General features: G+C 36.4%; 1 protein-coding gene across 2 annotated transcripts in view; it reads right to left on the bottom strand.

The window, feature by feature from the left end:
- Nucleotides 1–27,513, bottom strand: part of ITGAV (integrin subunit alpha V) — a 108,854-nt gene that overhangs the window by 10,075 nt on the left and 71,266 nt on the right. For both annotated transcript variants that reach the window (XM_070359325.1, XM_070359315.1), the window contains exons 13-26: nt 23,984–24,175; nt 21,361–21,406; nt 19,861–19,968; nt 18,193–18,251; nt 16,525–16,679; nt 13,272–13,409; nt 9,280–9,347; nt 8,529–8,676; nt 7,906–7,998; nt 3,374–3,453; nt 2,914–2,994; nt 2,004–2,109; nt 1,272–1,430; nt 332–445 (exon numbers count right to left, since the gene is read on the bottom strand). In XM_070359325.1, the coding sequence (XP_070215426.1) occupies nt 332–445; nt 1,272–1,430; nt 2,004–2,109; nt 2,914–2,994; nt 3,374–3,453; nt 7,906–7,998; nt 8,529–8,676; nt 9,280–9,347; nt 13,272–13,409; nt 16,525–16,679; nt 18,193–18,251; nt 19,861–19,968; nt 21,361–21,406; nt 23,984–24,175 (1,547 nt within the window). The remainder of the gene's footprint in view (nt 1–331; nt 446–1,271; nt 1,431–2,003; nt 2,110–2,913; nt 2,995–3,373; nt 3,454–7,905; nt 7,999–8,528; nt 8,677–9,279; nt 9,348–13,271; nt 13,410–16,524; nt 16,680–18,192; nt 18,252–19,860; nt 19,969–21,360; nt 21,407–23,983; nt 24,176–27,513) is intronic.

Genomic DNA, 27,513 nt, shown 5'->3' with positions numbered 1-27,513 from the left:
TTGTTGAGGCCTTCTGGGTTTTTCCTACAGTACTGCACATAAGTTGCAAAGATTAGAATGAGACGGAGAAAGAGGTCAGTTAAAGGAGTGCAGTCAGAAAAATAAGTTAGAATATAAAACATTTTTATTAGCAATCTATAAAGACAGATCCTTTGAATAAAATGTGGTGTTAATCCAGTTAGGAAGAGGAAAGTAAGAGGAGTGAATGGTATTAAAATATATAGCTCTTTCCAGCACAGCTGTTGTTATTTTTGAAATGTTCTTTGGCATCAGTTCTATAATCACTTATTTTAAAAACATTTAAAGTGCTTGTTGTTGGAATGGCACTTACCAAAGTGTGAACGTCTCCTTCATTGAGGGTGAGATCCCGCTTCGTGATGAGATGGTTCCGGTCGCCTTGCCCACCAACTGTATCATTCTTTTCACTTGTTTGTGAATTTGAGATCTAGGATTACATTAATAAACTGGTGGTAAATAACAATGGAAAATATTTTGCATAAAAATTTTGGCATAAACTGTTACATGTGATTAAAATACAAAGCCACTAAAAATTTGGTATGATAGAAAATTCACCACTTACTATATGGCTAACACTAAGCACAGAAAATAAAGATGAGTCCTTAATATGTGGGGAAAAATTACCTCTGCCTAGCCATCATTTTCTCCCCTTGCTTAGTGAGAGGAGAAACTGATAAAATATACAAAACAGTCAGAAATTTCACAGTGTACATCTGTGATGTGTGTCAAGAGTATACATTTTTTTGTTTTGTTTTCTTAACCCTCCTTTTTCCCAACTGCAACAGCTTCCTATCCAAAGATACATGCTAGGATGGAGAGGACTATACCTAAAAGTAAATGGAATTCCATAAAATGAGATTTTCTAGGTCAAGTCAAAAAAGCCAAGAGTAAAATGTTACATCTTACCCCAAAGACAAAAATTTGGACATCCAAACGTCCTTGATATAATATCACATGTGGATAAAACCACTCTGTGATGAAACCAAAGTCAAACTGGATCACTTAAGAATATCTCCAGAGGCTCACTAAATACTACATAAACAAATGGTTCAGTAGAACGTCATAGAATTCATCCTTACTCATTACACAAATAAACAATCTAATCCATAGCATACTGGTTATGAACTAAAATATTTTTGCAGAATGGATTTATTACTAAAACAATTGCTTTATTTTATGCATTTCTTTTATAGATTTAGAAAGAAAAGCAATAAAACATCAGCATAATAAATGGCTGCTATGAAGCATATTACCTTAATTCTCAAAGGGTTAATCTCCATATCTGAAGTGCAGTTCATTGGCCCATCAATATCATATTGAAGGATGTACAACAAGGTGTTATTGTTATATCTGTAAGGCCACTGAAGATGTAGCATTGCCTTGCTGAATGAACTCGGACCGTTGTTTCTCAGCTAATGAGGAAAAAAAAAATGTAAATACTCTGGGCAAAAATCTATAATCCGTCCCCTACATCATCTTTAGGAATCCTAAAGCAACAGCATTTGACTAACAGCAGAGTTTCCATAGTGACTCTAATATTACATCATGATCATTAATATGCAAAAGAATCAAACTCAACATCTGCCTCCGAATAGGGCAGTATGTGTTAGGATAAGAATATAAACAAAAGAGGAAAACATGAGAAAGTTACTGAGAAGTGGCATAGAAAATTTTCTTCCCACAGAATCAAAATTTTACTCATCGACCTATTCCTTTTACCCAAGTACAACTAATTGGTTTTAAACAACAGTTTGTATAAACAGCTTTCTTTTACCACTTGAAGTTACTTGTCTAATGGTAATGAGCTTCAGAATGGGGAAAAAATTCTAAGAAATCTCTGGTACAAAATTAAACTATGCAGAGTTCACATAAAAGTTACATAGATTTGTTTTCTTTTTGTTCTTTGGACTTGTTTTTTAAAAGCAGCCTATCTGTTCCTCCCTCTGTTGTCTCTCTACCAGGTATCAATTAAATCCAACGCAAACCTCATAGATGTGCTGAACAACTGGCCCAACATCTTCTTCAGTCTCAGGGTTCTCTTTGTACTTCCAATTTGGAATCGGAAGAAAGATATGATCAGGACTTGAGACTCTAAACAATGACCAAAGAAAACCTACCATGAATATCAAAATGATATGGTCAGTTCATTTTCAAAAGTACCTAGTATCCAAATGAATAAAATCAGAATTTTTAAAAAAACACCAAAGACAAGAAAAATTATACTTGTATGTGTACATGCACAGCTGGACATACAAACTCTTCTTTACTGAATCCAGTGTAACAGATGAATTGGTAATAGGCAAACATTTCTGCATTAAAGTTCAATAAATTTACTTTATGCTGCTTTTGCCATGTCTGGTTTATTACCAGAGAATTAGCAAATAAATATTTGGGGCTTTGGAATAAACCCAGAGCCTTCTTATTCCTACAGAAGCTATAGTTCTAGCTTCTGTAGGAATAAGAACATATACTATCCAAAAGAAGTTAGGTGGCCTAAGACTTGGACATGAGTTATGTGCTGCGTTTAGTCGCTCAGTTGTGTCTGACCCACTGTAGCCTGCCAGGCTCCTCTGTCCATGAGGATTCTCCAAGCAAGAACACTAGAGTGGGTTGCCATGTCCTCCTCCAGGGGATTCTTCCCAACCCAGGGATTGAGCCCAGGTCTCCCATATTGCAGACGGATTCTTTACCGTCTGAGCCACCAGGGAAGCCCTGGACATATCTATGCCTATGGCTGATTCATGTTGATATTTGGCAGAAAACCACAAAATTCTGTACAGTAATTATCCTTCAATTAAAAAATAAATAATTTTTTTAATGTAAAAAAAAAGTAACTACTTTTTAAAGTAGTTTAAATCATGAGAATAAGATACTCAACTGGGTAATCATACTGACCCTCTTATCTCAACAGCAGCTAAAACAGCAAGGTCAACTTTGTAAGATACAACCGGGCTTACTTTATCAAAAAGATTGGAGCTGAAAAGAAAAAAATAAATTTAGGACTGAATTTATTGATGAGCATAATTATCATCAAAATCATACAGAGGCAAAGGCAGTGAAACTAAAAGTGAACAAATGAAAAGCAATAAAGAAATGACAAAGTGCACAAAATAATTATTTTCATTAGCATTTAATTCTAAGAAGATGAGTTTTATTTAACTTTTATTTTTGTCTTAAAACTCAAAAATAATAAAATTATTCTTATCATATAAATATTGTTCTTAAAATTTGAAAACTAAGTACTAAAATTTTAGTCTACCTTATTCCATAATACTTAAGTATACTGCAAAATATATTTATAACAAACGCTATTTCCTCAAAAGTTATTATAGACAGAAAAAAGTTGTCTTCACACCTTTGAATTTGTAAATCAAATTTCACAGACGTATCCATCTCTGATTGCTGGTGCACACTGAAACGGAGACCAGCTAAGAGCTAAAGGAGGAAGAGAAGGTTAATGTTAGTTAGAAACATGTCAAACAAGTGAAATTTCAAATCCAATGTCCAAAGAAAAAAGAATGGTCTAACACAGGGTTTTTCTGAACTTAAAACTGAAAGTACTCTGGCAAAAATAACTAAGCCTGCTGCTGCTGCTGCTGTTCAGTCACTTCAGTCATGTCCGACCCTCTGCGACCCCATGGACTGTAGAATGCCAGGGCCCTATGTCCGTGGAATTCTCCAGGCAAGAATAATGGAGTGAGCTGCCATGCCCTTCTCCATAGGATCTTCTTGACCCAGCAATCGAACTGCGTCTGTGTCTCCTGCATTACAGGCAGATTCTTTACCAGTGAGCCACCAGGGAAGCCCTAAGTCTGATCTTCTATTAAGATACTCAGACCAATCCATAATGGAGCCTGTTTAACAACAATGATTAATCATATCTCCTTATAATATTAACTTATTATCTCCTTATAATGTCAACTAATATTAACTTTCTGAAAAATGCAAGAGGAACCACTGATCCAATGAAAGTACAGTAGTTATGCACAAGATTTAGTGACAGGAAGCTAATACCTGAACTTGTTTTAATAGAGCAGGAAGAAATAGATGGTTTACAAGACTCAGAGAGCCTGACTAAAAAGGAGAGAAGTAGGGCCAGAAGCCGAATTTCTCTACGCCACCCACAAGTCCATCAGTAACAAACATCTTAACTTCTGCGGGCAGAAAATTATTTTAAAGAAAACAACTGAGCTACAAAGTTAGAGAAAGCAGGCTTCTTGGAAGTCATATAAAAGACATCTAAAAGTGGCCCTTCCAGGGGACTTCATGAAACCACCTCTCACTTTACAAAGCCTGGAGCCGGCCGTAAGAATTAACCTGGAATTATCTTTCCTGAATACACAGGGAGTAAGAAAGTCAGAGAGAATGAGTGTATGAGAAAATAAAAGGCACGTTCACTTCTTAATAAAACACTGCATTAAACACAACTTTGAAATGTAACTTTGAGGACTCTGTTCAAGCCATCTTCCCCAAGAGACCATACATCTAGAAATAATTATGACTTTTAAGGGAAAAATATATTTAAAGAAATACGGAATATTTATTTTTTATTGAAATATATTAATATTTGACACACAACGCTGTGTAAAGTTAAGATATACAACATGTTGATTTCATACATTACATGATTACCATTGCAGCAATAACTGTAACTCTGTCACATTACAAAATTATAACTTCTTTATTTGTGGTCCGAAGAATTAAGATCTAATCTCTCACAAGTTTGACACCATACTCTTGTCTATAATCATATACCGCACATTAGATCTCTAGGACTTATTTACTAGTCATTGAAAGGCTGTACCCTTAAAAACACCTAATAGGACACTGTCTGTAAGGGTAGATATGGAATTTGCAGTCCCATATTATCACAGATAATGCCAGGCTGGATGAAGCTCAGATTGGAATCAAGATCGCATCCAGTCCCATCACTTCATGGCAAACAGATGAGACAAAAATGGAAACAGTAATAGACTTTATTTCCTTGGGTGCCAAAATCAACTCAGACAATGACTGCAACCATGAAATTAAGACACTTGCTTCCTGGAAGAAAAGCTATGACAAACCTAGACAGCATATTAAAAAATCAGAGACATCATTTTGCCAACTAAGGTCCCTATTGTCAAAGCTACAGTTTTTCCAGGAATCATGTACGGATGCGAGAGTTGGGCCATGAAGGTGGCTGAGCACCTAAGAATTGCTACTTTTGAACTACAGAAGTGCTAGAGAAGACTCCAGAGTCCCTTGGACAGCAAGGAGACCAAACCAGTCAATCCTAAAGGAAATCAGCCCTGAATATTCATTGGAAGGACTGATGCTAAAGCTGAAGCTCTAATACTTTGGCCACCTGATGTGAAGGGCCGACTCATTAGAAAAGACCCTGATGCTGGGAAAGGCTCAAGGCAGGAGGAAAAGGGGACGATAGAGGACGAGATGGTTGGATGGCATCAGTGACTCAATGGACATGAGTTTGAGTAAACTCCAGGAGATAGTGAAGGACAGGGAAGCCCGGCATGCTGCAGTCCATGGGGTAGCAAAGAGTCAGATATGACTGAGCGGCTGAATAGCAATTATCACAGATCTTCTAAGAGAGTTCCAGAAAAACATCTATTTCTGCTTTATTGATTATGCCAAAGCCTTTGACTGTGTGGATCACAATAAACTGTGGAAAATTCTGAAAGAGATGGGAATACCAGACCACCTGATCTGCCTCTTGAGAAACCTATATGCAGGTCAGGAAGCAACAGTTAGAACTGGACATGGAACAACAGACTGGTTCCAAATAGGAAAAGGAGTACATCAAGGCTATATATTGTCACCCTGCTTATCTAACTTATATGCAGAGTACATCATGAGAAACGCTGGGCTGGAAGAAGCACAGGCTGGAATCAAGACTGCCGGGAGAAATATCAATAACCTCAGATATGCAGATGACACCACCCTTATGGCAGAAAGTGAAGAGGAACTAAAAAGCCTCTTGATGAAAGTGGAAGAGGAGAGTGAAAAAGTTGGCTTAAAGCTCAACATTCAGAAAACTAAGATCATGGCATCTGGTCCCATCACTTCATGGGAAATAGATGGGCAAACAGTGGAAACAGTGTCAGACTTTATTTTTGGGAGCTCCAAAATCACTACAGATGATGACTGCAGCCATGAAATTAAAAGACACTTACTCCTTGGAAGGAAAGTTATGACCAACCTAGATAGCATATTCAAAAGCAGAGATATTACTTTGCCAACAGAGGTCTGTCTAGTCAAGGCTATGGTTTTTCCAGTGGTCATGTATGGATGTGAGAGTTGGACTGTGAAGAGGGCTGAGTGCCGAAAAATTGATGTTTTTGAACTGTGGTGTTGGAGAAGACTCTTGAGAGTCCCTTGGACTGCAAGGAGATCCAACCAGTCCATCCTAAAGGAGATCAGTCCTGGGTGTTCTTTGGAAGGAATGATGCTAAAGCTGAAACTCCAGTACTGTGGCCACCTCATGCGAAGAGTTGACTCATTGGAAAAGACTGACGCTGGGAGGGATTGGGGGCGAGAGGAGAAGGGGATGACATAGGATGAGATGGCTGGATGGCATCACCGACTCAGTGGACATGAGTTTGGGTTAACTCCGGGAGTTGGTGATGGACAGGGAGGCCTGGCGTGCTGCGATTCATGGGGTCGCAAAGAGACGGACATGACTGAGTGACTGAACTGAACTGAACTGATGTGTCATTATTAATAAATTAAATTCTACTGAAAAGGTAACAAGAAATATACTGCTTTTTTCCCCCTTGATACTAACAATTCAAAAAGGTATATTTTGTCTCCTTTTTTAGAAGATTTGGGAAGCAATCCAGTGAGTGCTTCTTCTCAAGCTTCTGGGCTCCCTTCTCCACCACCTAAAGAGAAGTCTGATCCAACCAATGTGCAGTTTGATCCTAATGGGATGACCTTACAGGTTTCATGTTAATAAAGTGTGAAGTGAAAGTGTTAGTCATTCAGTCGTGTCTGACTCTTTGTTACCCTACGGACTGTAGCTCACCAGGCTCCTCTGTCCATGGAATTCTGCAAGGAAGAATACTGGAGTGGGTAGCCATTCCCTTCTCCAGGGGATATTCCCAACCCAGGGATAGGACTTGGGCCTACCTGCATTGCAGGCAGATTCTTTATAGTCTGAGCCACCAGGGAAGCCCCAGTTAATGAGATCACTCTAACTCACCTAATAACAACAGTCTCGGTATTTGTCAGAGTAGCTTTGAGGATGCATTAAAGCATCAGTTTAAAACATCAAAGTTACAATCTATCCTTAGTTTAAACCATGTTCTCATCCATTCACCAAACTGAAGGCAAAGAGGAGCTTACTGAATACAGGTAATAGCACAACTCACTACTCTGGTATCTTAATCAAAACTAAGCTCTAATAATCGTTACATTCTAAATCAAAACCAACTGAAATACTATTTTGAAGTTTTTATTTAAAAAAAAAAAAAAAATTACTATGGGACTTCCCTGGTGATCCAATGGTTGAGAATCTGCCTTGCAATATAGGTGATACCAGTTCAATCCCAGGTCCCGGAAGAGCCCATATGCTACAGAGCACTATGCACCACAACTGCTGAGCCCATGCTCCAGAGCCCACGAGCCACAACTACTTCTCCCACGTGCTGCAGCTACTGGAGCCCAAGCTCCGCAACAGGAGAAGCCACTGCAGGGAGAAGTCCGAGCACCACAGAAAGGAGTGGCCTCTGCTCATGACTGGAGAGGGCCACATGCAGCAACAGAGACCCACCATAATCAAAACATAAATAAAAAACAATCAAACAAATGACTGTGGACAAACCCACAGAAAAATATGCTAATCTCTATGAAAGAACAAAAGAGACCCATTTAATTAAAATGTCTTACTTGAGTTCCAGCCTTCATTGGGTTTCCAAGGTCACAAACCACCTGGCGGGTTTGGTTTTCTGTCTTAAACGCACAGGAAAGTCTTGCTAAGGCCTTTGATAGACGAAGAAAGAGGATTGAAGGGAAAATAAATTAATCACTAAAAAAAAAAAAAGCAGAAGTCATACTAAAACTGTAAAGTTTCTAGACAATATCATACATTTGGATGTTTGGGTTTCTTGCTTTACAAAGCAAACAGATCTATTTGAATAATGAGGGATATGGGGGAACCAGAACTGTGTTTAGTTGCCACATATACATGCAGAAGTGTTTCTGAACGATCCCTAGAGGACTCAGACACATAACCATATTATTTCTGACAAATTATTTGATGGCCAGGCTTAGACCCTTTATCCATCTGACCTTGTGTCAGGCACTTAGCTAGCAATTTTTAAAAAGTCATATCAATGCATTATGCAAAGTACTAGGCTTGAAAAGAATTATGTAAGACAGGCACTCTATTGTCTAGCAATTTAGCCTTAGGTAGAACAGCTAAGCTGTAGTATAATAAATAGGGTAGCTGCTCATTAATGTTAATGTGAACCATGAGTGCATTTCGATTTTTAAAGAGGCAGCTTGCTTACTTCACTGTTACGGACAACCCCGATGAAATCAGCCTGCAGTGGGATGGAAACGATGAGCTCGGCTTCATAGGCACCTTCCCCCTGATTCTGAGCCTTAACAATCAAGGTCAGAGGGTTGTCGTCCCCAATATAGATCTTCTTTTGATCACTACAAGTTAATATAAATCTAGTCAATGAAGAAAGACTACATAGCAAGAGCATGACTGTTCAAAGCACTGATGGTGTTCAACAGCATCTCAGGATATTTTGAGACCACTGCACAGATCAACACTGAACTGGAAATAGCACACTGGGTGCAAACTCAACGTTTCTCCCAATCAAAGAAAACACTGATGCCTTTCTCATATCACTATCACTCAAATCTACTTATGGAAGTAATTTTATATCCCTTTGTACTTATTAATTTCCTGATTTTTTTCTAAAAGTTGAACTAATCCCCTGGTCATGATACTTTGCTATAATTTATACATCATATAAAATGGTAATACGTCCTTTAGTCAAGAGACAATCTTTAAGAGAATACAATGCTACTTTGTGACACTACTCCATACTGATGAAAAAAGATCTGTTAAACTAGGCAGCTGGTGAAACATACAGCCTATTTTTCTAAAGCTCAACATTCACTCCTTTACTGAAAATCATGCATTATCCTCCAGTTTAACTAATTCTCATTGCTATTACTTTAATAGAAAAATGTGCTCTTTCATTTCAATTTCTTATTATACAGTCTATTATTTGGAACAAAACTTACCTATCTACAGAAACCTCCAGTTTGGGCTTACAGACATTGTCTTCACCACAGTCAAGTAGAATATGAGCCTAGAAAAAAGTTTTTTAATTTTTTCTACATGAATAAATACCAATACAGGTCACACACAGTGTATATTAATATATATATGGATGTATATGAATATACATGTATATATTTATATACACTCAACTTATATATACCTGAATGCAAAAGGGATCATGGCTGCCTGTTTTTAAACAGGTCAGTGTTAGCTAGTAAGAATGAAAAGGAAGGAAAAGATTCATAGGGTATAATACAATTAGTTGGAACCTTTTAGGTCTATCTCGAATTAAGCTGTTATGACTTTGGAATGAAGTGTAGAATAGAAAGTAATACTGAATTTAGAGTTTAGCTTTAATCTGCTACTGCTAAGTTGTGTGATCCTGGGCCAAAGAAGCTCCTTTACAGAATTTCTCATTACAGACTATGCCTCTGGAGAGCACAGAATAAGGAGTAAAAGAATAAGGAGCTGTGGAGGCATAGCAGCAATTCAGACAGACAGACCAAACGGAACAGAAACTGGATGAAAGGAGTTCCGTGTTGGCATGGCCATCTGGAAAGAGATAAAGAAGAAGGACCCAGAAGCATTAAGTTAGCAGATCCAGGACAGATACAATAAGCAAAGACCTCAACACTTTCTCCCTCTAGATATGACCATATGACGTGTCAGCCGGAACACTGTGGAAAACCCAGCAGAAAGACACAGTGGAGGAAGCAGAAGAAGTTGGGCAGGATGTGAAATAAGAAACATAAAAATTAATAAAAGAGGAAAGAAAAAAATGATTAAGCCATTCTTGGTTTGTCTATTGTTAACATCCAAAGGGCTTCAGGTCCTAAGGCAAACAGAAAAGAAAAAGATTTAAAGGGGAAAAATAGTGACAGGCTTTCTTGAAAACAACAACAAAACTGTATGCTTTCAAGTTACAGGGATGTATGGCTTCCAAGAATAAAATTATATGATAGAGATCTTAACTGACAACGTAACTGGGATGAAACCCAACAATACATGTTAACTAATTCACTGACCTAGATGTAAACAGCTGCTATGTGCTTCAAGAAGTTGGGGGGAAAAGGCCAGGATCATTAGAAGAACTTTGAGGTAACTGCACAAGTCATATCAAAGACAATCAACTGCTAACTTAGTTCATGAACTAAGACTGGATTTAATGATATGTGATAGTTGGCCACCTCATGTGAAGAGTTGACTCGTTGGAAAAGACTCTGATGATGGGAGGATTGGGGGCAGGAGGAGAAGGGGACGACAGAGGATGAGATGGCTGGATGGCATCACTGACTCGATGGATGTGAGTCTGGGTGAACTCCGGGAGTTGGTGATGGACAGGGAGGCCTGGCGTGCTGCGATTCATGGGGTCGCAGAGAGTCGGACACGACTGAGTGATTGATCTGATCTGATCTGATCTGATCTTACACAGTTAAGAACTTAATACACATTTGAATTAACAACCAGGAGGCGGTGGGGGGGTGGGGAGCTGCTAAGTCGCTACAGTCGTGTCCAACTCTGTGCGACGCCATAGACGGCAGCCCACGAGGCTCCCCCGTCCCTGGTATTCTCCAGGCAAGAACACTGGCCTGAACAGTTCTTGCCAACACAGGCAAGAACATTGCCTTCTCCAGGGCGGGGTGGGGGGGTGGGGTGGTTAAAAAGCACGTTTTCTGCAGAAAGCACTAACTCCAAGGGATAAGGGTACAGAAAGGAAAACTCAAGAGCTGCTTTGTCCAATAGAAAAGCCACAGCAAGCTGCACGTGGCTTTTGAGCACTTGAAATGTACCTAGTATGACGGGGCGGCGTGGGGGCGGGCGCGGGAGGGAGTTGTTTGAGTTTTACATTTCATTTAATATTAATTTATTTAAATTTAAAAACTGATATTTGATTCTGCCACTGGAAAACTTTTAGTATAACTTTTAGAATAACTTGCCTATGTTATTCTAAAAGTTATACTAAAAGTTTTCCAGTTGCAAATTCTATGACTTCTAAATGCAGAAAAAATATCTGACGAAGCTTTAGCATCCGAATTGAGATGTGCTATAGTATAATAAACTCTGGATTTTGAAGACAGTAAAAAACAATATAAAGAATTTCATAGAAAAATGTGACTATTTGGAAATATAGTTTTTAAAGGGTAATTAAGTTAAAAAGACATCGTTAGGGTGGGCCCTAATCCAATATGGTGGTGGTGGTGGTTAAATCGCTAAGTCATGTCCAACTCTTGCAGCCGCATGGACTGTGGCCTGCCAGGCTCCTCTGTCCATGGGATTCTCCAGGCAAGAATATTGGAGTGGGGTGCCATTTCCTTCTCCAGGGGATCTTCCCAACCCAGGATCGAACGCAGGTCTCTTGCATTGCAAGCAGATTCTTTACTGACTGAGCTATGAGGGAAGCCCTAATCAAATATGACCAGTGCTTTATAAGGAGATTAGAACACAGACACAGAGGGGAGACCACATAGAGACACAGGGAGAAAGTGACCACTACAAGCCAGTGGGAAAAGCTTCAGAGGAAACCAATAACCCACACTTTGATCTCTGACTTTAAGCCTCCAGAATTGTGAGAAAATAAATTTCCATTATTTCACCACCCATTCTGTGGCACTTTGTAATAGCAGTCAGTCCTAGCAAACTAATACAGATATATTATTAAAATTACAGTCACCAGTTTTCTATTTTTTTTAATGTTACTGATCAGTAAATTTAAATTATGAATGTGTCTCACATTATATTTCTACTAGAAAGCAGTACTTTAAAGAGTGTACAGTAAAAAAAAGTGAGTAATATGATCAGGGAAATAAAGGGCCATTTTAGAGAGAAGTAAATAAGCATGGTGGGGTAGGTAATTAACACAGAAATGAGAGTTTATAATAAAACTAAGAATAGAGAAAGAAAGATGCCTGAGAATAGGTAATGTCCTTGTTGAAACAAAAGTAGAACACAGAGGAAACAAAGATTCAAATAATGAAGAAATGGAGGTAGAGAAAAGGAAGAAAGTCAAATATTAAAGTTATTATTTCCCTCAAATCAGATTCCAAAGTTAGCCAGTTTGATAAGCTGCCTTTAAATTATATTGGTATCAAAGAGATTGGTGATCCCAGTAAACTAATGTTAACACTAATAAATAGTTTCCGAAAAAATTCCACAATTATAAACAGAAAATAATCATAACCCATATATCAAAATGCATAATGTAAAATTAACAATTAACTTTTTTAAAAACTGTAAAACTGAACAACAGACTATAAGAGGCTCATATGTTCATTATTAAATTAATCAAAGTAAGACTGTGCATCCCCTAAAAATATAAATTGTAAAAAATACGAACTAAGAACAATGTTTGTAAGTTCTATACTAATGGGTAGTGGAAAGCAGCATCTGTACTATTTACATGCAAAATAAATATAAGATAGCTATATAAAATAAATTATAAAATTAAAACTATAAAATGTAGCAAACATATAAAATATGTTCCTTATAAAATTCTGTGTTGCTGTATTTGATTTTATCAAAAGAATGATTTATATACTATATATGCATATGTGTGTATATACACTAGCTTTTAAAATATAAATCAAAGATAACATAAACTTGTTCAGCAAAATACTAAAATACTATGTATTACTTAGCATCTTGTTGTTTTCCTTGAATTACTTTATTGTTTTATGTATTCAAAATGCGACCTTGTCTTCCTCTGCATATAAGCTGAGTGGCTTTGAATGTCTCCTCCCCTCTGACTTCTCTGACTAAAAAGGCAACATTATAGAAGCAATCCTTGTACAGCTGAGTCCCTTTGCTGTGCACCTGAAACCATCTCAATATTGTTAATCTGCTATACTCCAATGCAAAAAGATTAAAAATATAAAATAAAAGCCATCCTTTATGCTATTTAAAAAATGAATTATAATATTTTTTAAAAAGATAAAAGAATAAAAAAGTACAGTACCTGTCGACTAACATTGGCAGGAGTAAATTGGTTAAGAATAGGTTGCAACCCTGTTGCATCAGCAGCTGTTCTATAATCCAACCAATACTCCATAAAAATAGTAATTGGAGTGAGTTTGTCTCTAAATTCAGATTCATCCTAAAAATGGAAAAGCTTTGAATTAATTACAACATCAACCTAAGTAAGACATCAAGCTATCTGTAGAAATCCATAAGCACACAATACAAAGCCAGCTGTACTCAGCCCTTGATCCAGTTCTACCAAAACTCTCTGTAAAACTACACTTACATAAGAATAGGATATCCATAAAGAAGACTATCATTATCCATTGAGAATCCTTAACCAACTTTGTTTTGCAATGTAATATTTGATTCACACAAAAATATATGAGACCTGTTAATAAAATGAGCACTCCGACACACACCCAATATAAATAATAACTAGGACATTACCTATATTGCTTAAGCTACCTACATGCTCTTTTCATCCCTCTGTCTTCCTTCCAGAGGTAATCATTCCATTAGCTTGCTCACAGTAGTGTATAGGTCTCTAAAACAGCATGTTCTTCAGATTGCTTTTCCTGTTCATTTTAAAATGAGACCATACGTATTCTTCTGTTATTTGCTTCAACACTTTTTTAGAAGATTCATTTGCATTATTGCATGTAGCAAGGTTAATTTTTATTGCTGAGTAACTGGAGTGGGTAGCCTTTCCCTTCTCAAGGGGATCTTCCCAACCCAGGGATCAAACCCAGATCTCCCACGTTGCAGGATTCTTTACCAGCTGAGCCACAAGGGAAGCCCAAGAATACTGGAGTGGGGTAGCCCATCCCTTCCTCAGGGGATCTTCCCAACCCAGGAATTGAACCGGGGTCTCCTGCATTGCAGGCAGATTCTTTACCAACTGAGCTATCAGGGAAGCCCATGTTGAGTAATACTTATAATAAATCCACAATTTATCAATTATTTTTTGGATTTCTTTGGGTTTTTGGTTTATTTTTGCTATTACAAAAAAAAAAATGTATCATTCTACACAGTGGAAAGGAGATTTGTCGGCTAAGATAATACCATATTATCTTCCAAAATCTTCACAGCATTTACACTGCCATCAGCAACACATAAGAATTCTCATTAATTCACAGCTGGACCAAGCAATAGGTACTGGTAGACTTTGCGTATAAAATGGTATTTCTTCATAGTTGAAGCTTGAGGTATTTGTCTTGTTTGCAAATATCATGAACAGTTATTTAATCAAAAACCTTTCCTGCACTTCAAGTAAGATGCCCATGTTTTCAGTCTATTCATGTATGAAGTTGTACTTCTATACTTTTAATGTTAACCCACTCTAGGATACATGCAAGTTGGTCTGTTTTTTAATCTTCTTTATAAACAGCTTGGATTGAGTTTGCTTATATTTGGTTAGTAATTCTTTATCTATGTCTTTGTGTAAGACTCATGAATTCTTGTTTATACTATCCTTGGCCAGTCTAGGTATCAATTACACTAGCTTCAGAGAATAAACTGGAAATACATCTTGTTTTTCTATTCTTTCTAAGAGCTTAATATTGGAATATCTCATTCCTGACAGCTTAGACATTATTGCCTATAAAATTATTTAGGTCTTGTGATCTGTTTGTGTAAAGACTTTTAAACTGCCAGTTCAATTTTCAGAATGGTTTATATGGTTAGTTTATATGGTTAAGTGGATTGTTTGGGTTTTCTATTTCTTCAAGTAACAGTTGTATCATGTTTTTCTAAGAATGTTTTTGTTTTCTTGGTACAAGGTTGTTCATAATATTCTATTATTTTAATTCCTCCATTATCTATGTGCCTGCGAGCAAAGTTGCTTCAGTCATATCCGACTCTTTGCTGCCCCACAGACTGTACCCCTCCAGACTCCTCTGTCCATGGGATTTCCCAGGCAAGAATACCGGAATGGGTAACCATTCTCTTCTCCTGGGCATCTTCCCAACCCAGGGATCGAACCCAGGGTCTCCCACACTCTAGGTAGATTTTTTACTGCTGAGTCACCAGGAATGTCCTTTTTTAATTTTTAATTTTGTGGAGGTTTTGGGGGTTTTTTTCCCCTTCATTTTTTCCCTCAAGCTTTCATTTAAACAGCATTTAAGGCTATATACATTTACCTCTATATTATGCTTTTGGGATATCCTACATATTTTGATATTTCCATTATAATTTACTTCTAAGTAAATTTCTAGTATGATCTTTTTTTTAATCCATAAGTTGCTTAAAATCACAATTCCTAATTCTCAATTTAAATTTGTTACTGATTTCTAAATATTGTACTATAATCAAACAGCATATATTCTATGATTTCAATTTTATTAAATTTGTTCAGACTTCCTATATGTATATTGGGAACTTTTATATTCTCTAAATGTTGGATGCCAAGTTCTATATAGAGTTTATTAATTATGTTGAGTCTTCTATATCTTTACTGATATCTTTGTCTTTTAAATCAAAGTTCACCCTTTATTTCTTTCAATATTTTATATACATTTATACTTTGTAACTGATAATTCTAAATCTCAAGTCTTTCCATGGGGTGGCAAAGAGTCGGAGACGACTGAGCAACTTTCACTTTACTTTTCCAGGACTAAGATTTGTTTGCTGTGTCTTCTAATGGCTTACTCTCTGTTTCTTTAGTACTTTAGAAATGAATTCCTATTTGATTTGAACTTAACCTGTGGGACCTGTACTAGATTGTTCCAGTGAAAACTTGCATTTACTCTTGCAAGAGTCAGGGGCATCTTTGTTTTGGGGACACTTTAGCCCTGTGGAAAAATCTAGACCTAATACAGAGGTTCAGGTCAGACCCCTAGCTTGCAGCAGGCCCCAGGTGACTCTGAACCCCCATAATGGTGTTGGCAAGTACTGCTCCCCTCTGCCCAGGTTCCATCCCTCCCTCTCTAGCTACCCTGACTCATACACTTGCTTACAACTCACAAGTCAGGTTTGCCAATGGAGTTTTTTAATTGATTACTTGGGGAGGGGTAGATTTATTTTACGGTCTTGAGAGTCCAGTTAATACGTTTGTCATAATTTAATAAGGCCACCTGACAAGAGTAGATGTCCATTACTCAAGTCTGACTCTTTAAAAAGCCCTGTTTCCTCAACTGCATTTTTCTGTTTTCTTGTTTATTCACCACCAAAAAAACTTTTACAGAAAGGAAAAATCATTCAGATGAAAAAATAATATATAGAAAGATAAGAAACATAAAAGTATGTCTTACCCGCAGATATGCGATCAGCTCCTCACACTGCATCTGTCCCCCCCTTGAGATGGTCATGTTCTTGGAGTGACCCGGGGACCTGTTATGGAGAAAGAGTGCTCGTCGAATTGCTCCTTTCTGCTTGAGTTTATCCAAAAGAAGCTCCACCTGGAAGTCTATACAAACCAAAGGATTTATAACCAACATAATCTTTATGGACACCTACCTGTCCTAAATATCTCAAGTTTTCATGTAAAGAGAGATATACAGACATTTCTTAAGAAGTAACTTCCTTCTAATTCATTCTTAAAAAGTCTATCCAGTACAGTGAGACCACAACATATTAATTCTGAATAAATATTTAATAATTAATTAATCCAACCATTCCCAGCTTAATGTCGTCTAATAATTCAGACACTAGATAATGATAAAACAACTAGCAGATAGAAGGGAATTTTTTTTTCTTTTCACTTAAGCTGAGAGGAGGAAGTTCAGAAATAAGATATGTGAATAATTAAGACTTCCACCACTAATGCAGGTAGCAGCACTCCTGCTGATTGTGAGTAAGAAATGTTTACTAATCTGCACCCATATATTCACTACCGTGATGAATGAGCAGTTTGTATCAATTCCAACTCCTACTTCTAATAAAGCTACCATATCAAACTATCAGGTAAATATGTCTCTTGTGAAGCAAATGACCAAACAAAGCTGACCAGGTCAGGAATCATCTTAAAAAGAATGTGCAGCCAAGAATCAAGCATAGTTGCTAGATTACTAGCTTTTAAGATTCAGTTCTTCTTAAATAGTTTCTTCAAAGGAGATAAGAATGTAGATCTTTAAAACCACAAGTCTCCTTTCAAGTTCCTCTAAATGCTCAACTTCATAACAAATCTGAGTGAAAACCCAGGATTATTTTGCTTCCAGTTCTGTTCCATCCACTCTTTGAGAGACAGCAAGCGCCTGCCTCTAGCCTCTTGAAACTGCCATTTCCTCCGCAAAATACGTGTCCAGGTAATCCCTTAGCTCCTTCATTTCCTTCAGGTCTTTACTGAAAAATTACCTTCCTTGCCACCCTATGTGAACTTCAGACACAAACACACCTCCCAACAGACTCAGTCCTCTGTTAAGAGCTTCACTGTTATTTCTTAGCATTTACACTGAAAAATCTCCACAATAGTTACTGAACTCTCCTACCCTGCTTTCAGAATCACATAAACAATTTTTTGGAAAAAAAGAGTGAAGTTAGTATTTTCTGTGTGGGTTAAACTTAGTGGTCAAAACTTTTTCTCCTTCTCTCTTTCTAAATTTCTTCTCTCTTTCTACTCCTGAAATTACCAGGGTTTCTCCGGCACATAAAATATAAACTTCTCAGTAGGTAACTGACTTTATAAGCAATGATATTCATTTTTCCTGAAGTTCATTTGTCTCACATTTGTAACTTTAACTTTCTCAAGGCCGTATTTATCACTAATTTTTCAGAATGCCAATAAATAAATGTATTATCTCTGAACTGGCTTAAGAGCTGCCAAACAAAATAATTATGTTGTAATTTTAAATGTCTTTTACATAAACATTCAAATAAAAAAAAAATAACAACTATCTGAATAGTTATTCAGATATCCTAGAACTTTTTTAAGTGCTGCATACGCAGCACCATTATATATAATTTTTCCATAGAACACTTACCAAGCTTCGTAGGAAGTGCTCCTTTGCCATCTGCCTTTAAGCAGAACCTGACATTAAAACTGTAAAAAAATAAAAAATACATACAAATCCCATAATCCAGTTTAAACATTTTTTAATATCATCCAAATCTCACATTTCTTCTTTTTTAAATCTCACATTTCTAATACTTAGTTTACACTGTGAAGCCTTGTATCTTTCTTTACATCTTAATATTATTTTTATACATTAAACTATACAGAATATTCTAACTCATTCTTCAGTAACAGGCACATTTCCTTTCACAATACTTTAATGAGACAAAAAAGAAAAAAAAGTTCCTAACCTCCTCTCAAGTTTATAGAATCTCTTTGACAAATCTAAATGAGGAAAATGACAGTCCAGATTTAAAATAAATATCTCACTTATTTAAAAGCCCCGCAAAGCTCCCTTTAATTAGTGAGCTCCTCTAGAATAGCATTTTTCGCAGCTTATTACTAGGTCATGACATCAGTTTACTGGGCTGTGGCCAGCATCTTAAAAAAACGAATGTATGTGTAAAATTGATGTAAGTATCAAGGGTAAGATTTCATGAAACTTAAGTTTAAAAATGTATGTTTACTGGATTATGATGTAAAATGTGTTTCATCCTATAATCAAAAACATGTGAAAGCTACTGCTCTAGTTAATGTATTCAAAGCCTTCACACTGTTACCAGAATAAGCAAAACCTTGAAAATGTCACTGCCAATCAATGAAAATGAAGACCAAATACTATTGAACTTTTAAAGCACTCTGATGAAAGAAATAAAATTTTTATTGTATACATGTTTTTTTATATATTATAAACAAAATTTTGAAAAATGATTTTAATAATAACAATACTTCAAAAACAAAATCAGGAAAAATATCTTTCCATTAGATCATTTGAAGTAAAATTTTCCCAGCTTCCAATCATTCAACCCTTCATATATAAGTTCTCTTTGATTTTTCTGTGTAAATAAGAAACACGAACATTGTTTCCCAAAGTTGGGTACTTACAGTCAGTTTATATGGATCAGGACTTTTCATTACTAATTTTATATTTATGTTGACATGCATGAGAAAGACTGGTTTCTCCATTTTATTTTAATATGTTTTAAAGTAAAACATGAGTCAGTTTAAAGGAAAAAAATCTTAAATTATAAATACAAATAAAATAAAAAATAGTAAAAAAAAATCACATGATATAGTGAAAAGTAATAAAAAATGTAAACTTGAAAAATAGAGAAGAATTTCAGACATTAAGTTTACAGAAAAAGTTACATTTTTCTTCAGAAATTAGTAAAAGAACAAATAGAAGACCAATACCTTCAAGCAAAATAATTCTTTTCATACAATGAGTCACAGATACTAAATCTGAAAAACATCATTAGTTTTTAAAAATCAAAATCAAAATCAAAATGTTCACTGGTTTTTTTATTTTTGATATATTCATTTTTCAAAAATTAGTTTTATACTAGTTTATAGAATATTTCTAGAGGCTTATATGTACCCTCTTTGGAACAATATTTGTAAACTCAATCTATGACAAGAAAATAGAGTATATCCATAGAAACTGTTTTAGTAATATTTCAGCCCACTCCCCCATTTTCAATTAATTTTATAATGATTGAACCAATAATTATAACTATTATTAAACAAAAACCCTTACCAGGAAACTTTGAGATCTGTCCCAGGCAGAGGGCAGGTTTTATTTTCTTGATTTAAAATGCTAGGGTACACTTCAAGGCCAGCATTTACAGTGATAACTGGTCTGGCCCTGGTTTTAAAAAAAAAGAAAAAAAGTTATTTAAAATGATACACTGATCTAAGTACTTCAGGATCACGTTCATGGTGTATACAGCGCAATGTTCACTAAAGCAGTGTCTGTAATAGCACAAAGAATAGAAACAATCTAAACGTAGAAAGACCAAACAGCTCAGTTTGCCCCAGACTGTCTTGATTTTATCAGTGAAAGTTCCATGACCTGGTAAAGCCCCCTCAATTCCAGGCAAAGCAGGACCACTGGTCACAACCTATCTGAACACAGCCCATTAAAGCAGGATGATTAAACAAGTCGGGGGATAGCTACCTAATGCAGCTGCAATACAAGAGGGAGATGAGTGCTGTAAAGCCATCTGCACTAATATGGGATGATATTAGCCAGGAGAGAATTTTAGTATGACAGGAAAAAAAACCACCATGTAAAAAGGATGCGTGCACACATTTACACACAATTTTGTAATGCACAGAATGTTTCTGGTAGGATATACTAATGAACTAGTAACTGGTGTGAGAGGAAGTATATATTTTTTATTGTATGCCCTTTTTATATTGCTTGACATTTTACCACATGCCTGTATTACTGCTATTACTATTAATAGCAATTTTTAAAACTAAACAATAAATTAAAATAAATATAGTTTTCCAAAGTTCAGATGTACATGTTTATGCTCTGTAAAAAAAATACAGCAGGCTCAGGTCAGTGTGCTTGTTCCAATCATGACAAATCCAAGAACCTGTATGGTCGCAAGCTGCTCTGAGAGGCACAATCAAGTTGACCTACACTACACAAGAGTGTTAGTTTTCCTGCCAGATATAAGCACAGTCCATAGAAGTGTAAACATCTTAATCTACTTGCGAAGCCAGATGATACCGTAAGGCATGAGGAACTGATGAAACACAGAGAATTACTGGAAATACGGATGAAGCTGGGAACTAGAGATATGTAGATTTACACATATTACTCTGATAAAAATATTTATTTTGGGAGTCATTACATCCTTCCCCAGTGGTCTCAGAATACTGTGGCACAAATACCAAGTTAATTTCTTGTCTCTTAGAGGAAAATGTAACTTTTATACTTTTAAATGTAACTCATATACTTTTAAATTCATAAAATCTAAAACACAGGAGAACATCTTTGAACAAATTTAAAGAACAAAGATGGAAAGTTCTTAATGCTTTTCTAATAAAAAACAATCTACTGCTTTCTCTTTTCTGGGGATCTCCTTGTATCACTCCTCCTTGCCTGAAGTGAATCTTGAATAGAAAGAACAAATTTTATCATTAATTCAAGAAAATTAAAATGAAATTTAAGCACTGGTACTTAACTATAAAACTTCCATATAATTCATAACACTCCTGTAGTATCAGATATGGAAAGTCTTACCTGTATAATACAGCTCTATCAACACCAAAAGCTCCTACAATTAAGTCTTAAAAGAGAATAGAAAAAATATGTTAATAATAATAGTTTTTTAAAATTCACATACCATTCTATAAAGCTCTCCATGTACATAATAAAGATTAGATTTAGACATAGACTCAAAGTTCTTCATCAGTGATTTTAAGACAACATCTAAAAGGCTAAAATTTATATGAAAACTTTACACTATTATCAATGACAAACACTTTCATAACACTAATTTTTTCATCCATCCAGGTAGATAAGAATCTTCTGAATAGATACTGAGTAAAAATCAGCACCAATGAAGAAGGATATACCACCCAAATACACATTCCCAAAGGTAAAAGCTTTATAGATGCCTGTGGATTTTTTTAATTTAGTTTTTTTTTTTTTTTATTTCCTTTTAACTGAAGGATAACTATAATATTGTGTTGGTTTCTGCCATATATCAACATGCATCAGCCATAGGGATACATTTGCCTGTGGACTTAAATTTCTCTTTCTCTGAAACAAAAAAATTTTTGAATTTTGTGTTTTGAAACAAAACAAAATTTTTTTTCTGTTTTTGAAACAAAATAAAACCAAAATACAAACACAGTTGATTCTTGAACAACATGGGTTTGAACTGTGAAAATCTACTTATACATGGATTTTTTTTTTTTTCACAGAAAATACTACAGCACTACACAACCCGAGGTTGGTTCACAACCAGAACTGTTGATACAGAGGTCGAGTGTAGTCAGTTATAGATGAACTTTTGAGTGTGCAGAGGGTCAGCACCCTTAACACACTGTCCAAGTATCAACTGTACCTAGAATCCTTAGAATGACAGCAGATAGCATCCAAATCAACAAGAACAGAATGCGTTAGTCTTCACATGTATCTTTACACGTAGCTAGTACCACTGGTTCACAATCAGGAAAAATGAAATCAGAACTCTATCTCACAGTATATGCATGCGTGTGTGCTAAGTCATTTCAGTGTGTCTGACTTTGTGATCCCATGGACTGTAGTCCAATAGGCTTACCCAAGCTAAATTTGACAAAGCTCTTTCTAAGCAGAAAAGTACATGAGAAACCATAAAGACAGGTACAATGGATCACAAAAGAATTAGGAACTTTTTTATGCCCCTAAAGAAAACATCACAGGGAACAGAGCTGTCTGTGCTCCGTACCCCCTCAGTGATGACCACCTGCCTTGAACAATGGCAGGGCTTGAACAGCAGCTGAAATACTGAATTAAACTGACTTATAACATAGAATCAAGAGAGGAGTAATTAATATTAGGTTGGTGCAAAAGTAATTAATATTAGGTTGGTGCCATTTGATACTGGAATATATCCTTAAATGAATGGGGTTATGTTATACATCATTTCAATGTGCATTTCTCGCTTTACGTTTTTTTGCTAATGACTTAATACTTGCTGTATATTTTATTTTAGACTATGGAAATGATGTTAGACAAAAAGCAAAATTGAGTGACTTTCTTATTCAAGTTCAAAGTGGGTCACAGACAGCAGCGGAGACAATTCACAACATCAACAAAGCATTTGGCCAAGGAACTGTTGATGAACGTACAGGCCGTTGGTAATTAAGAAGTTTTCCAAATGAGATGAGAGCCTTGAAGATTAGGAGCGTAGTGGCCGGCCATCAGAAGTTGACAACCACCAATTGAAAGGATCATCAAAGTGGATCCTCTTACAACTACACAAGAAGTTGAAGAACTCAACGCTGACCATTCTATACTTGTCTGGCATTTGAAGCCAATTGGAAAGGTGAAAAAGCTAGATAAGTACGTGCCTTGTGAGCTGACCGAAAATCAAAATAATAGTTCTTTTGAAGTGTCATCTTCTCTTATTCTATGCAACAACAATGAACCATTTCTCAATCATATTGTTACCTGTGATGAAAAGTGGATTTTATACAAAACTGGTGACAATCAGCTCAGTGGTTAGACTGAGAAGAAACTCCAAATCACTTTCCAAAGCCAAATTTGCACCAAAAAAGGTCATGGTCACTATTTGGTGGTCTGCTGCTGGTGTGATCCACTATAGCTTTCTAAATCCCAGTGAAACCATTATATCTGAGAAGTATGCTCAGCAAATTGATGAGATGTATGGAGAACTACATCACTTGCAGCAGGCATTGCTCAACAGAAAGGGCCCAATTCTTCTTCACAACGACCCCTGACTATATGTTGCACAATCAATGCTTCTAAAGTTGAACAAATTGGGCTACAAGTTTTCCCTCATCTTCCATATTCACCTGATCTCTCACAACTGACTACCACTTCTTCAAGCATCTTGACCACTTAATGCAGCGAAAATGCTTCCACAACCAGCAGGAAACAGAAAATGCTTTCCGAGAGGTTCGTCAAATCCTGAAGCACAGATTTTTACACTACAGGATTAAACAAACTTATTTCTCACTGGCAAAAATGTGTTTATTGTAATGGTTCCTATTTTGATTAACAAAGATGTGTTTGAACCTAGTTATAATGATTTAAAGTCCACGGTCTGAAACTCCAATTACATTTGCACCAACCTACTACTACTGGCTGTTAGGACTGAAAAATCTAAGATGCACTATTTATTTCTAGGAAGCACCTGGATATCCATTCTTGTCTATATCCGTGGCTCCTTTCATGGAATAGCCAAAGCTTGGTGGCATGCTCCGAGCTGCCCACTTCCCTTCAAGGATCTGAGACGGTACTGCATTCAAGCCTGTGGGTCTTCCATTGAAAATATAAACAATTCCTTTTTTATCTTCACCCCCATATGGAGCAGCAATTGCAATATCTGAGGGGGAAAAGGAAGAGGGGGAGAGTAAGGAGGGGGGAAAGGGGTAGGGGGAAGGTAAAGAAGATATGAGAGTGGGAGGGAGGAGAGAATAGATGGAGAAAATAAGTCATAGTACTCATCATTATTTCTGTGGAGAAGATCCTAACATCTTTAGAATCCATGTATTGATACCATGATAAATATCAAACTTCAGTAGGGTACTCTTAAAAGCAAAAACCAAACTCAAGGAGATTCAAGCAAACAGTATGGAAATGACATTAACTTGGAGCCATATATTCTGGGTCTGATCTTGGACAAATCACTTAACTTTTCTTGACCTCAAATGACTCATCCTTAAAACAGAGAGGAGGGGACATGTCCAAATATTCATCTAAGGTTCATTCTAGCTCTCAAAATTCTTGTTAATTTAATTGGGCATGGTTTGGGGGTTTTTTGTTTTGTTTTTTGAGAAGTCAATCTGGTTCAGAGACATGAACGCTATGATTTCATCTCTATCTTAATCAATTTATACTGAAATTTTTTTTAAAGTTTGAAATTCTTAAAAAGAAAAAAAAAAAAAAAAAACAACCAACCAACCAACCAAATGGTCACTATAACCTTTCTTAACTCCAGAATATATTATGAATACTATATCCACTTCCCTCTACCTTTCTGGCCCCACACTGGACAAGCCATTCTCATCCTTTGCCTGGACCCCTAAAGGAGTCTAAGTGCCTCCCACTTCTACTCTTGCCTCTATAATCCATTCTCCTCAAGACTGCCAAATGTTAATATCATGTCACTTTCCTTCTTAAAAATCCTTCAATTATTTCCCCAAGCATTCAAATGCCACCTAGTTTGTCCATTCATCACCCCACCTCTAACCCAACCCCAGATCTTCCTACCAATCCTGGCCTTTAAACTCACCAGGTTAGCCCCCATCTCTGGATTTATACTTGCTGTGCCCTCTGCTTTATAGGCTCTTGCTCCAGAGCTTTTCAAGCTTTGCTCCTACTGTTTGTCCAAACTGGCAGAGCGTTCTTCCCTGGCCCGTCTGTGGAGTAACAGCTTCTCCTTCCTCTGTCTAGGCACTCTCTATCACATCACCTTGCCTTTGTTTGTCTAAACCCACGGCCTTTATCACTACCTGAATTTCCCCTTTATGTGTTTACGCTATTGGTCCTCTACAAAACATAAATTTCCTAAGAACAAAGATGTGTTCATCTTGCTTATAACAGCCCCTAAATACCAGCCATTTCAAACTGCCTCAGTTTTCTTAATATACCTGAAGTGGTTTCACCCCCTCAACGTAACCTCCCGAGACATCAAAGACACCTCGTCACTCATTTTTTAAGACGGTTATACCCAGGAATATCTCAAACACTGTGATGACTACTTTCTAGTGTTTACTTGTTCATATTAAACTTTCTCCTATTGATGCTAAATTCCTTAAGGACATGGATGGGCTCTAATTCATCCTCTCATTTTTAGCACTTACTACAGTGCTTAGCTTGCAGTAAGCACCAACTAAGAATTTGTTATCCTTAAATAAAAAGTAGTTTTAAAATTACGTAAAAGTTCTTCTTTATCTTTCTTTAAGTTTTAAAAGATAAATATAAATTCTAAATTGACATATGCACTAAGAAAGTTTTTATTAAAATACAATTTTCCAACAGAAGATGGCTCTACTACTGAGAGACAGTTTTAAAAAAATTCTCTTTACCTTTCCTAAACCTTTGTTATTTTGTATATTCTAATCATGTCTTCTCTTGGCTGGTATCTGTCTAGTCTGGAGAGCCCTCCTTTTTCATGTAATCAATCTACTCCTTTGATCATTTTAGTTTCTTTTTCTGTGCTTTTCCCCCTCTGCCTTTCTGGAGAAGTATTGACAAAAACTCCACGTAATTGTGGAACATAATTTTATTATTGTTTTCAGTATCCCTCTTGATCATACCTAGGGTTTTCCCAGTGGGTGTTAAGTGGAAAGAGAGGAAAATAGGAGCAAAGACAAAAAAAGAGTCAATGTGATCAGGTCTGAATAAGGAAAAGATCCAGGTTATAACTAATACACACACACATACAGACTATATGGGACAATAAGACCTCAGGAGACACTTTGGGAGCAAAAAAAGAAAAAATCATCCTCAATGGTATCTAGCTCTAAAAGTAAAATCTCTTTGTAAAACTGTTATAAAACTTTGATATTTTTTAGCTATCACTGCTTATAATTTTTGTGTTCACAGTACATTTTAATAGGAATAGGGAAAGCAAGATGAGACGCTATCTGGATTACGATATTAAAGAAACGTTCTTTAAAGTGGCTGGAATATTCTCAAAACAGGGTGAAGGCAAACATGTCCAGGTTTTCCCAAAATGCCTGGAGACAGGCCCATCCTCAGCAAAGAACCTGTTAAATTTACTCAAGGTAGAACTTCGAATCTGGCCCTGTTTTCTAGGTAGTTTTTGTTATCAAAAGTTAATGATTTGATCTGTTCTATAGTATTCTTCTCAAGTTCTACATTGAGTTTTATACTAGAATTCCATTTATGTTCTCCTGGTGGTAAAAAACAACCTTTAAGATTATTTTAGGAGGCAAAATGTCCCCTTGAGTAGTTTTTCCACTAACAATGAAAACTTCTAGGGTGAGAGATGATACTTTCAGCACGTGACATAACACTACCCACGTGGCAGGAGGAGTCTTGAGGCCAAACAAACATTTTCCTTTTCTACTACTAATTGGGAGATTTGAGAGTCATCTGTCTTTTTTGAGGTTTTCATCTTAATTTATAACTTTCTTGTCATTTTGGGGGGGATATCCCTATATACTGTTGATTATACAAACAAACCCATGGTTCAACTCTCCATTTTGTGACCTCTGGGAAGATTATTAGTATCATTCCTTTTTGAAAAAAATCTTGGTGATTTGTAATCTACATTTCACTCTATAGCAGAAGCCAACTTTGATTTTTAAAGCTATCTATAGCTATTAATTAAATTATTAAGTGGGACTGTGATAAAAGTGAACGTATACCTTTTTTATCTGTCCCTGTGAAGGGAGATACAACCTCCCTCAGAATATTCTGGATAGCCACAACAAAATTACGGCTTTAAAAATATTAGTATCAAATCATACCTTTGAAGGAGGCATTAGGGTCAGCACTGCCTTGACAATAGGCCTGGGAGCATTTTTTACACTTGTATCTGAATGGACAGCAGAGGGCACTGCTGCTAAGCAGGACATAAACAAAAAAATCACCAGCTCACACTGGGCTCCCTGGGAATGCAAGTGCCTTTCAAAAATTAACCACTCTGATGCTCTAATTTGAGCTGCATGTATAATAACTCATGAGAGTCAG

Source organism: Bos mutus, chromosome 2, assembly GCF_027580195.1.
Source record: "Bos mutus isolate GX-2022 chromosome 2, NWIPB_WYAK_1.1, whole genome shotgun sequence".
NCBI lineage: Eukaryota > Metazoa > Chordata > Mammalia > Artiodactyla > Bovidae > Bos > Bos mutus.
This window is presented reverse-complemented; position numbering and strand designations above follow the sequence as displayed.